Consider the following 13,069-nt stretch of genomic DNA (forward strand, 5'->3'; position numbering starts at 1 on the left):
ATGGAGACAGGACAGGAGTAAGACCAATACTGGGACCCTGTTTTTTCCTCATAATATGTTTAATACAAAGCATCATTGCAGGGCAACTTGTGAAACTGAAACAGACAATGAGAGTTCAGACAGATGGACACAAAATCCTGCTTAGCGACATCAATCCATCTGAAATAATTGACTCTATTCCATTTATTAACCTGATATTTCTGCATTTTATGGTCACACTAGCAACTAGTTTGCCTGAAATACTTCACTGTGTGATTGAATTTGCCACTTGCAGATAAGAAAACAGGAGGATTTTGACTTAAAACTTAAAAGATGCTTGTTTCGTGCCATCACCGAAACCCTCAAGAAGACCTCAGACACAAGTACCGTGAAGTAACCATCCCTTTATTGGTGTGAAACAGTCCTATCCAAGTCAAAACAGGTTAAAAACAGTCAGTGCTCAAAACAGACCAAACCAGAGTTTCTCCACACCCTGCTTTGCTCATGTCGGGTGGGACTTTACAAAGTTGTACTGGGTGCAGACGCTCATATCGCTGAGCCCAAGAAGTGAGAGGGGGTTCCACAGAAAAAACGATAAAGACTTGACGTCACTCCAAACCACATTCACTGCTTTCACTGAGACACTACAGCAGCACCAGAACTTTCTCTGAGAGGTAGGAAGGAACTAGAGGGTGGAGGTGTGGGGATGGGTGAGTTAAGGGGTAGGAAGTGTGTTTACTGAACTCACAAAGTGATAGGGTAAAATTCCGGGGTGGGGGTGTCAGACAACACTGATGACAGAGAGAAATCATGTTACTTTCTTTTTTTTTGTTTTGCTTTTAAACGAATGCCTCCAATTGGTTTATGAGGAGGAGAGCGTGAGTGGGCCAGTCGTGCTATCCCTCCCCCCGTGTTGGTTTTGTTTGTTTGGTGCCTCTGTGGAGGTAACCAGTTAACCACGGAGTCAGTTACCATGTTGTTCCCGCTGCTGTCACTCCTGCAGCCTTCCTACTTGGCGTTGGCTGAGCTGCTGAGCATCTTACGGACCGCTTGAGCGATGGCGTCACGGTCTATGCCAAAGATTCGGAGTAGCTCGTGGGGCTTACCGCTCCGGGGCACTTGGGAGACTGCCAGGCGGTGGACGGTGAAGCTGGTCTCATTCACCACCGCCGAACATACTGCCTCACCTAGACCACCTGAGGAATCAGAATACAGAGCAGACAAGACTATCGATTAACGGGTAGTTCGTCCAAATATCAAGTTTCTAAGTTGCTCGGCAGCTTTCCGAGTGTCTTTCACCCTTCTGTCATATTTAATCTATCTACACCTCCATGAGCGATTACGCTCAGCAGAGATGTAATGTGTGCTGACAGGACTGGCGCCACCCTCCCTCTGTTTTCTCACTCCTCTCCTGTCACACGTTCATCTCCTTTAGGAATGCGATCTGAAGGCTGAATATAGTCAGGTGTGTAAGTAATACGTGCAGTTACTTCCTTTTTTATTCTGGCCATTAAGAGGTACCTGAAGGAAAAAGTCACTGCACCTTATTGAACTAAACCATCTCTGGCCTACCTGAACAGGCCACAATCTTTAAGATTTCCAGATGCATGCAACCTATTATACATATCTGATTTTTAAAGTGTGTGCAATCAAATGGGTGCAGTCTCTTTCACAGACAGAAGTTCTCTCAAAGAAGGAAAAACAAACCGCTAAATTTAGGCTCACAGAAACACACACAGTGGCTGAGAGGAGACAAAGGAAAAAGCAAAAATTGGATGCTTGTTTTTTTTTTTTTTTTGTCATGTTGGTACTGTATGTAGGTCACTGAGAGCCCAACGGCCGGAGATGAAATTAAGAAATCCTGACAGGCTCTTCCACTTCCACCCTCTGTCCTCCCTCCCTCCCCCCAACAAACATTTTTAAAAATATACGTTTTACCTTTTCCTTAGCGTACACCTCTCTTTACCACTACAACATGCACCTTAGTTCTCTGTGATGTTCCGTATCCCATACTTCTGTCTTTTTCCTCCCTTCCTCAGGCCCTTCTGCTCTCTCCGCCTAAGAGCTTCTCCGTCTGTCCTTTGCTGCTCAGGGCTTTTTTATTCATGAGCTGATACACAAGCAGCGCAGACATGCAAACAGCTGCATAACAATCTCTCTTATGCCTGTTAGTTAAATCTCTCCTGCTGCTGCCAGACTAATGTGACTTTGACCAAACAGGAATATAAAACGGTCAAAAAATAATCAGCATATTTTAGATATAATAATAAAATATTCTACATATAATAGTTTTATTGTAACAAATTGCAAATAATTTGCTATTCAGATACTCGTTTAAATTTACAAATATTATTTTTCAAATTTGGTGTAGAAGGAAATATACAACTTCTTGGATTAAGTTATGTTTTTTTGTTTTAATGTATTTAGTTTTGGCTTTTAGCCTTTATTGACAGGACAGTAGAGAGGTCAGGAAACCATTAGAGAGTATACAGAGAGAGAGTCCTGCCCCTAAATTATTTTGTTGGTTTTTGTCTTGAAATTAATTTCTGTAGACCGTCTTTAATAGATTGATGTAACCATTGTGATGATACCCATTCATTTTTTTAATCCTTGACTTGCTGTTTCCATCCAACCAGCCAGCCAGCAGTCCAGGCAGTGTTGCCAGACCTTCCTCTGACAAGCCTTTTCTTCCTCCAGCTCTTCTGTGGGGAAGGCGAGCAAGAGGTGTGATGTCTCTGTGTCCCCTCTCAGTAGAGCATGCCTATAACGCCTCACCTGGAGATGTTCAGGAGGCATCCTGAGCATCCCCGGGTGAGTGTGAGGCAGACCTGGCTGAGAAACGTGCCAGACACCAGGAGCCCACACCCTATATGATACCCACTTTATTGTCTATTTGACTTTAAACGGAACCCACCCCCCAAAAAACAAAACAAAATGAATCTCATGTTGCATTAAAAAATACACAGTAATTCAGACAACAAACCGATCATGAAAACTTTTACTGTGGTCCTAAATGAAGTAAGCAGCAGTCATTTTTCTTCTTACCAGACTCCTTAGCATCGTTTTCCCAGACAGAATCAGTGCCCCCTGCTGGCTAATAGACCAGGTTTATTGTGCTTGCTTTTTATTTTCAACACAGAGCTTCTGGCCATCTTTTATATACAGTATTTGTTCATTTTCACTTGGGGGCGCTGTGCAGACTCCTCACCTTCATAGTAGTGGTCCTCCACTGTGATAATGCGTCCTCTGGTGGCCCTGGCGTTGTCGATGATGGTCTTGGAGTCCAGGGGTTTGACGGTGAATGGATCGATCACACGAATGTTTATTCTCTCTGAAAAGCAAAAGAGGAAGGTGAATAGTGAATAGTTTTTCCACTGTTTTATGTCACAGGTCAGCTTTATCTTTTTTTTTCTTATTTCTTCATACCTTTCTTCAGCATTTCAGCAGCAGCCAGAGCCTCATGGAGGGTCACTCCCGCTCCAACCACAGTCACATAATCATCATTGGTTTTATATGCAACCTGTGTGCGAAGGGAAACTATACATTTGTCTTTGTTTGTTTCTACTCCAGAAGAAAATGTGCACAGAGTCTAATCAGATCAGCAAAATTAGAACAAACAGATTTTATTTAGAGCACAGAGCAACAAACCTTAGCCTGTCCGACATGGAAGTCTTCGTTGCAGTTGTAAATAATGTTGTTCTCTGGGCGGCTTGTTCGGATAAAACACAAACCCTAGAACAAATCAGAAAGCATCCAAATGAATCGCTACTTTTAACACACATAATCTTAAGTACTTAGTATTTTTATTTTCCTGTTATCAAAAATCATTATGAGTACCTTTGTGTTGGCGGCAAGCTCCACAGCTTTCTCAGTGGAAACACCGTCACTTGGGTAGAAGACAGTAGCTGCAGGAATGGCTCTGAACATGGCCAGATCCTCCAGACCCATCTGAGAGGGTCCATCCTCACCTAAATATGCACACAAAGTATTTCAGTATTGACTTTGGGGTGTGAAATGATAATAAACCAAACACTGTGGACTCTTCACAATGGTGAAGACATAACACAAAAGGGAAGATGGTAACTGACCGATGGAGACACCGCAGTGGGAGCCACAGAGGTTGATGTTGCTCTCGGAGATGGCGGCCATGCGGAGCTGGTCATAAGCGCGGGTAAAGAAGGTGGCGAAGGTGCTGGCGAACACCACGTTACGGTCTCGTACAGCACAACCGATCGCCACGCTCACCTGCAGGAGAGAAGAGAGGCCTTAGGAAAGTAATGCAGTTCAGCATATTTTATATTTGAGGTTTTTGGGGGGGTTTTTGCTTTAAAGAAGTCGAGCACTATACAGTTACAGTTTCCAATACACTTTGTAATTAGTGTGAATAAAGTAGAGCCTCACAGAGCTGCTAGCATAGATGCAGCATAGGTCATCACCTTGTTGAAGGTGCTACAGAGTATACTGAATATTACTTTTCATGTGAAATCATGATGATGCATTTCTTCATTAAGAAAACTGGTGAAAATTGTTTCCTGGAAGGTTCCAAGAAATGGTTGATAATGATCAGGAACAGTAAACATTGGACGTTGGATGTTAAGGCTCCTCGAAGGACAGCGACACGTCAAAAACATCTAGTAAGCAAACTGTGCCCCAATGGAAAATAACAGATAAGTGGAAAAACCTTAAACAAAACACTTTGTGTACATGTAATAGCTTCAGTCAGGTGGTGATGGACATCTTTTACCACTCTATACATCAAAGTTTGAATCTTAGGTCTATTTTGTTATAGTAACGTGCTAGCTTTCTCATACTTCTTCACACTTTAGCTTCTCCTGTGAAACTCTGCTGCAGTGTGAACCATGCTCACCATGTTTTGCTCTGCAATGTAGCATTCCACGTAACGGTTGGGGTGTTCATTTTTAAAGAGCTCAGAGAAGGTGGAGTTCTTGGTGTCTCCATCCAGAACCACCACACGCTCGTTGTAACGCCCCAGCTTGGCCAGAGCCATGCCGTATGCCTTCCTTGTAGCGATCTGATCACACGGGGAGAAAACAGAAAACAGATTCAATAAAGTACGCTCGGCTCAAGTTTTTATTTTTAAAAATAGCAAAAAGATTTTATTTACTTCTTTGATCTAATGTTATGAACAGGTAAAAATTACTTTTAAAGACAAGTGAGGGTGGATTGTCTGCTACCACTGATCCTACCTTATCTCCAGGTTTGTAGCTGGGTGCACTCGGCATGCGGATGTTGCGGAGGCTAACAGGGGACGTGTCCTCATTGGGGGCAGCAGGATAGAGGCGCTTGTTGCAGCTGATGATGCGGTTCTGCAGCTCCTTAATCACGCTCTCTGCCATGTCCTTAGGCAGGGGTTTACCATGCCAGCCCATTTTATCCTCAGCCGCTGAAAGACACAGATGCGCCTAAGTATCCGCTGAGCATCTATTCTTTTGACCAAAAGAAGCAAGTGAGCTTTCAAACACCTAATCAAAGTTTAACATTTAAATATTTTGATCTATCCATCTTCTTCTTCTTGTCACAAGACCCTCAAGGTAGGGAACACCCCGGATAGGTCAGCACTGGGCTAACACAGAATCATGAGTGAACCCAGCATAAAAATGCAATTTATTTTCATTTTTCGAGAGGGAAAAACAGAATGTTGAAGTCTTAAAGACTCACAAAAATTGCATCGCTTTGCATTGCATTGCATCTTAAACAGATGTTCAGCAGGTTTTGGGTCACTTCAGGACACTGGGTCTTTTCGGCTGAGTGTTTTGGTTCATTATCCTGTCAGAGAATCCATAAGCTTTCTGATGCTGGGCAGCACTTTTGGCTCATGCCGCCATAGTCTTGAAATTTCATGACTCATCAATACGCATTTTGACAAATTACAAATGATTTGTTTTCAGCGGTGGTGTCCTCCTCAGTCATCTTTCACTAAAACCACTTTAGCTCAAACAGGGAAGAATGGTGCTACCTGACACTGACGTACCTTGACCTTTTAAATTTGTTAATTTTCAGTAAATTTCTATTTATTGTTACTTTTATCAGTTTCAAGTTATTTAAGCGACCATTGTTCAGTTTTCTTTCTTTAACGGAACCAATTTGTCCACGTCTTGGGAGCGTACGCCCTCCACATTCATGCAGGTGCACATGTTGTCACACTCATAACAATGTTCCACACCAGTGGGTCACAACAGCCTCTAACAGAGGTCAAGGGTTAAGGCCAAGGGGCCACAGGCTTGCAACAACACTGAAGATTTCTGGTCCACTCTTCTGTACACAAAGACCCTCTTATAACAACCGTCAGTTTCTCCCCAACAAACACATGCGGTCGGTCGCACACACTCCAACTTAGCTTATCACAACACAAGTACAATGGGCTGTTGTAGGGAGTGTATCCTGCACATTCTGAGGGATTATGGAGCTGCAGCAACTAAAGCACCGAAGCGCTACCTGGATTATGGGGGGTTAAGGCCTCTGTGCACTCACAGTGGGTGCTTGGGGCAGTTCAGAAAACTTCAGACAGATCTAATATTCCCAGTCAGATGCCACATTTTACCCAGTCTTTAAAAAAAAAGGATTTTAGAGCACTTTTTAAAAACGTCTTAAATGTTAAACCTTACAGTAAAACTTAACAATTTATCTGCATGCTTTAAGAATGATTAAACAACCTTTATTTATTTAGTAGAGCAAACTGGTGCTCGCTACAGTACAAAATACTGATATTTGAGCACTCTGAACCACTGTCTGCATAGTTGCTATACCTGGGATGCCCTTGCCCTTGATGGTCTTGGCGATAATGGCAAGTGGCTGGTGGCGTGGTTGACTCAGCACCTTACACAGCTCCTCCACACTGTGGCCATCTACTATGATGGCATGCCAGCTGGGGAAACAGACAAAGTCAAACATTAAACACACATATGCTTGAGTCAAAATATAAAAAACTAATTTTGAGCAACAAATCTTACATATTAATTAAAGAACAAGTGCACTTTGTTTTATAAATAAATGATTGAAGCTGAGTTTGATTAACGGGTCTTGGAATGACTCCTTAAGCAGTTACTGAAGCACTAAATAACCCACTCAAATAGTTTCTGGCTTCCCCTCTGGCTCACCCAAAGGACTCGCAGCGCCGCTGGTATTTCTCCACATGGTGCTGCAGGGGAGTCGGGTCACTCTGACCCAGTCGGTTAATGTCCAAGATGGCTACCAAGTTGTCTAGCTGGTAGTACGAGGCGAAGGCCATGGCTTCCCACACCGAGCCTTCTGACAGCTCTCCGTCACCCAACAGGCAGAACACCCGATAGCTACAAACAGAGACCAGGGAAAGAGAAAGGAGTTATTTTTCATATCAGCTCCATTTTCCTCTCCTTTCACGTCCTCCCATCATCTGATGCCCCCCTGTAGTGGCATGATATCACAGCTGACCATGACACCTAAACACACACACAGACGCACAAACACAGATCCCTCCCCCAATCCTTATCCCCACCACGCTCTGATCATCCTCAGTAGCTGCTTCTGTGGCGTAACAACTCCTGACAGCTTTCCAGTCAAATAGACACGTTCTCATTAAAACTGGAAGATAGGCCGAGACACGGCGAATTACACCACGCATTCCAACTCTGACCGCAGAGGAAAAAACCCCAAAAAATCACAGGACACACAAAGAAAGGAAGAAGAGGGGAATTCCACAGAGGTGGGACTGGAGAGAAAGGAGTTAGAGACTTTAGATTGGAGGGAAAGGACAACAGAAAAACCAATAAAGTGTATAAATGGATAGTATTCAAATTCAAATTCAATTTTATTTACACAGCGCCAAATCACAACAACAGTTAGCTCAAGGTGCTTTATATTGTAAGGTAAAGACCCTACAGTAATACAAAGAAAGAAAGAGCAAAAGGCTGTTTATTAACCTTGATGAAATGTTAAAAAATCTTTGAACATAACCAAATCACATACTATTCTGCAGTGCATCTTTCCTTGAAATTATGCAATCAACTGTCTGTACGTTTATTTCTGAGTTAACACGAGATAGATTGTTGTGAATTACACAAAATCAGGGAGGGGGTCTGCATTTCCAAACTAACGCTGAAATATGACAATGACCCAAAACAAACAGGCTCAGGAGTTCTCAAACAGAGGGTCAAAAATGTAAAACTCAGTGATAAAAGCTGCAGGTGGTGATCATCGAAACATATTCTAAGACACACATATGCGCTCGTGTTCACAGTAGTCTTAAAGTAATATAACTGATCCAACTACAGGAGTAATGTTACTCCCTTAGAAGGTGTGTGTGTCTGTGTTACACCTTCCTTCATCCAGTGTTTGTAGGTGTGAACAGCAGACTTAGACAAGGTGATACCTCTCTCACGCACATGCTTTCCTTACTTGATCCTGCAGGTTATTGTGTGAGAGTATCCACAAGTGGCTTTGATGCAGTTGCTATTCAACAGTTCTGGGCTCAGATCATATTATGAAACCAGTGATGTAGCCGGCAGCCAGTAGTTGTTGTCACTGCATGCACCATGCAAACACGCATGGTGCATGCAATATTATTGTCTGAATGCACAGTGTATAGCACAATATAAGATTTCATCATTTTTTTAAGAGGTGGTGAGGGAAATGGGTGAGGCAGGGAGATGAGGGAGAACTGTGCTTTTGCGTGTGTGATTATTAGAGCAGAAACAATTGAGTGCACATAGAATGCAAAGAGAGTGAGAGAGATATGAAGGACAGCCAACACTGAGTGCAAGTGCAGCACTCCCTGCAAAACAGCAAAAAAACAAAAAAAACAAAGCTGCCTTTCAAGCAATCGCATTCTGCTCGGCTCGTAATCCAATGCACCAACAATCATCCTGAAAGTCAGGTTTCAGCTTGGATGCTTAAAAAAAAAGAAAATCATAACAATTTTTGAAAACGTGAATCCAGCATGCTACAGGCTACACGGCTCTAAACGTCTATTGTCAGACAGAAACGGCCGGGTATTTTCCAGACCACGCAAGAACAAAGGAGACAAACGTGGAGCGAGATCAATCAGCTAAAATTCAGCTGAGTAGGAGCCACATGGCTGTCACAGCACTGAGATGAAACTACATTTGAATTGTGAAGAATAATGTTAGAAGAAATTGAGAAAAAAAAAGAGTATACTGTTTTAACAACCATAAAACTTTTTATATGCATTCAACTCTGAGCTCACTGCCACTGATTTCATCCAGCACCATTAATCCTGATGTGAAGGTAAAACAGGATGAAGGTCGCCTCTCATAAGCTCTAAGTGACTGCCTAAATGTCAGCACAGACCAAGCCTGTCAGAGAGCGTTTTATTCCCAAGCTCCAGGCAGAAATGTCACATGTCTGTGCAGCTCGCTGCAGCGTACATTATGTCATGCATAATTTCATACAATCCATCTTAATGTGTGCAGATGCAAACTGGGCTGTTGCACTTCTGCAGAAATGTGCATGTTTTCCCCCCCCACAAAAATGATTGTGTTTATACGCGTGAGTGTGACTTTGTTTTTGTTACCTGGCCTTGTCAAAGTATTTTCCAGTGTAAGCCATTCCACACGCGGCTCCCAGCCCCTGACCAAGAGATCCCGTGGCCACATCCACAAACTGCTGCTTCTGCATCCACACACACATATAAAAACATGCACATTACTCACTCCAGCTTGAGCTAAGCAAGCAACAGCAGATGGATTGTTTTTCATTTCTAAATGGATCATAAAAGCAGCAGCAGTGAAACTGTTGGAACAGCAGCTATGGTCTGGATCTTACAGTGCGCCAATTTCTGGGTTTATGTGGACAAAGTGTCACTGATGTTTGCAGCAGACGACAGAGCATCTCTGTCACACAGGCGCAGCTTTGTCTTGCTGTCTCTGCCTACAGATGCTTTGCTGTTATCTATGGAAGCGTGTCCACACCTCGTGTGCAGCAAGGATACTGTAATGTTCTTATTCACAAACACTTGTCCATAAACTATGCAGTATTTAAAAGAAAAGTCAGAAAGCATACCATATATAAGATTTTACTTAACTTTTCAATATACCTCACTCTGTTCGTGTGCATTTCAACTTCAGTGTGAAAACATGACAAATACTTCTATCTCAACTCCAAAGAAAGCATGAAAGGCAGCATAAAGGTTTTAAAATATTCCCGATTCATGATAGTGACTCTCAAAGCTTTAAACTTCTTGCAGGTTTCAGTGTTGCCTCACCGGCACAGGGTGTCCCTCCAGGATTGAGTCGACCTTGCGGAGGTTGAGAAGCTCATTCTCCTTCAGGTAGCCTGTCTCTGCCCACACAGCATACAGCACCGGGGCTGCGTGACCCTGAGGAGGCAAAGTTTAGGCCTTAAATGTACTGAAGTGCAGTCGGTGTGTTGTTAGCATGCAGATCAACTGATCTGCTTATGCAGTTTAGCAGATGTTTGCCTTCTTGCACTACAGCCTGTTTTCAGAGCTCATTGATCAGATAACTGAACAGAGGGAACACAGATGACTGCACTAATTATGTAGCATGGTAATATATATGCTAGAGCCTTATATGAATGAGTTATTTAGACACATGCTATATCAAAATCATATGTATACACTCAAGCACATGCACATTATTTGACTCAGTTCAACCTCCCTCTGTGTGTTGATGCTTTTGAATAACGTCTACAACCATTATGGATGTGTGCGCATTACCTTAGAGAGGACAAATCGGTCATTGTTGGGGTTACGTGGGTCTTCGGGCCGGTACTTCATGGAATGAAAGAAAAGCACGGACATGATCTCTGCCACGCTGCTGCATGATGTGGGATGACTGCAACAAAATAAGTGCGGAGGCAAAATGACATTAGAAATTGAGTTTAACTGCCCGGTTCATCCCGTCAGTGCACATTCAGTGGGTTAATTAAGACCATCGGTATTTGGGGAGTTATGTAAGGCCATCACACTATCATCAAGGTCACACAACAGTAAGCACATATACAATAGCTCCTACACAGCTCCTTCAGTCCTCCGTGCGCACATAGTACAAACCATTCAACGTGTAACTCACTAACTGTTAAAATCATGACCATTTAACACAAAATAAGTCAGATTTTATTTCTTGTATGTTATTCTCAACGTCATTTTCCAAGCGACATGCCAAAAATACCTCACTAAAGCCTCTTTATTTAAATACCCTGAAATGAAGAAAGAAAGAAGAAAGAAGAAGGAAAAGGGTGAGTGATTGGTGCAGCACACGTTATTAAAAAAAAAAGTCTGTACGTGTTTGATGTCTTTAAGCTAAAAAGGGAATTCGAACCAAAAGTGATGGATGGATTTGGAAGCATCTCCACTAGAAAGAGAAGAGCTTCATATTGAAAGCAATCACTGAAGTCTGTGCACTGACCGAGAACAAAAGAAAAGAAACAATTTATTTATTTCTCGATAAAAAAAATTTTTTTAAAGTCACCAATAATGAAAAGTTCGATTTATTTTCCAGATCATTGTATTTTCTATCATGACAGCATATTTGTCATCGCGACTTAAAAAGTGCACACCGGACGTTGTTATTCGCTTTTGCCTCTTGCCGCTTAAGCGTTTCCGTCGGGACACGCGGGCGCTGCAGAAGCATGTTTGCGCACTGAGCGGCTCTCTGCTCTGCTGCAGCACAACACATCGACCCATGAGCCGTAGCAGTGGCCACATAAAGCAACTGTCCGGCGTGAGTTGTACGTGTGTGTTGCATAAGTGATCTCGGAGAACAAGAGGAGCGGAACACCAGTGCACCTGCAGCAAGCTCGATCCAAATGGCTAAAATAATAAACATGTTTTATTATTTCTAAGGGGCACAACATATAATTAAATACATTAAGACTATATTTTCTGTCAGGATATTGCTCGCAGCATGTATGTATACGTATGTACAACCGTCCTTGCTTTTGCGTAAATTGCGCACAGACTCTGGTATAAAACTAACTATACGCACAGGTAAACAATTGGAATGCTTAAAAAAAAGTTTAGGCACGTCACACACAGAGACAGATTTTCATATGGTGCATCTACAATATTTTAAATACACAGTGTGACTATTTTACACGTTAAAACAGACGTAACTGTGTTCTCCGACCAGTTCATCTGTAATTACGATGCGCTTCCCTGAAGCAGGTCCTCATAATTGAAAGAAATCACACATCGATATTTAAACGGATAAAAACGACGTGCATAAAACCACGTTTTCTGCTGTCACGCGTCTCCTGCTCGGTTTAACCATCTTACCCGCTGCCCGCTGCAGTTGTCGCCTTGATGGAGTTGATCCGGAGTCGGGTGGCGATGTTCCTGAGCGCCTGCACCGTCTGCTGGTCCGGTTTATGATAGTCCTCCATCTGGCCAGTGAACCGAAGAGAAGCACACTCACTCACACGCAAGCCGGTAAAATAGAGTAAAAAGAGTTAAAAGTTCCCCCCGGTCTGCTGTTCTGAGAATAAAAGTGAGGAGCGCGCAGCGGACGATGGCAGGGGTTAAAAAGAGATAACGCTGTTTAACCACAGAGACAGAGGAGGGAGGGAGGGGGCGTGTTTGCAAGCGAAGCCTATGAATATGGCTAATCTAGGGCCAAAAGAAGCCTGCAGTTAGTCCAAACTGTCGCATGAACCGACAGTAGGAAGGCTTTGGACTAAAACCAAGGCCACACGCGCGGGTGCACGCTCACAGCAACCCGGCACACAGACTCTGATCAGGGACACTCAGGTTCAGCATATCCACGCTCTAAAAGCACAGACAGCGACTCTGCAAACCAAAACAATGCGTGCAAAAAGTGGGAGCACATTAAATATGAAATATACATTATAATATATAATATAAAATAAATGATGCACACCGAGATCAGTTTATACTGACAGATTTTTGTATTCGTCATTTTTTAAACAGCGGGAAAGTTTTATTTATTAATCGTGAAGTCGCACTGAGGAGAGTTTCATCTCATGCATCCATACAGGCTGCAAAATGCGTTCACACCGCTCTATAAATAGACCCCGATGCTCTCATTTTATACAAATGGACTTTCCTTGTAGCTGCAGCATTGCTGTGGAAATCCATTCTTGGTAAATGGTAAAT

General features: G+C 42.8%; 1 protein-coding gene across 1 annotated transcript; it reads right to left on the reverse strand.

Moving 5' to 3' along the window:
• Positions 1–367: 367 nt before the first annotated feature.
• On the reverse strand, positions 368–12,505 carry LOC100710574 (transketolase). Its single transcript, XM_003444759.5, has 14 exons — positions 12,233–12,505; positions 10,673–10,790; positions 10,199–10,312; positions 9,509–9,606; positions 7,098–7,289; positions 6,747–6,865; positions 5,187–5,383; positions 4,847–5,011; positions 4,068–4,224; positions 3,817–3,947; positions 3,628–3,711; positions 3,406–3,499; positions 3,188–3,310; positions 368–1,175 (listed from the first exon to the last, which is right to left on the reverse strand). The coding sequence occupies exons 1-14, from the start codon at positions 12,337–12,339 to the stop codon at positions 988–990; spliced, it is 1,887 nt and encodes a 628-aa protein (XP_003444807.1). The 5' UTR covers positions 12,340–12,505; the 3' UTR covers positions 368–987.
• Between the last annotated feature and the right edge of the window lie 564 nt (positions 12,506–13,069).

The sequence above is a fragment of the Oreochromis niloticus genome, linkage group LG20 (assembly GCF_001858045.2).
Source record: "Oreochromis niloticus isolate F11D_XX linkage group LG20, O_niloticus_UMD_NMBU, whole genome shotgun sequence".
NCBI lineage: Eukaryota > Metazoa > Chordata > Actinopteri > Cichliformes > Cichlidae > Oreochromis > Oreochromis niloticus.

Coding starts and splice junctions, on each gene's coding strand:
- LOC100710574 (XM_003444759.5), bottom strand. CDS start 12,339: ATGGAGGACTATCATAAACCGGACCAGCAGACGGTGCAGGCGCTCAGG. Junction 3,311..3,405: donor TGCTGAAATGCTGAAGAAAG/GTATGAAGAAAT, acceptor TTTGCTTTTCAG/AGAGAATAAACATTCGTGTG. Junction 1,176..3,187: donor GGAGGACCACTACTATGAAG/GTGAGGAGTCTG, acceptor CTGATTCCTCAG/GTGGTCTAGGTGAGGCAGTA.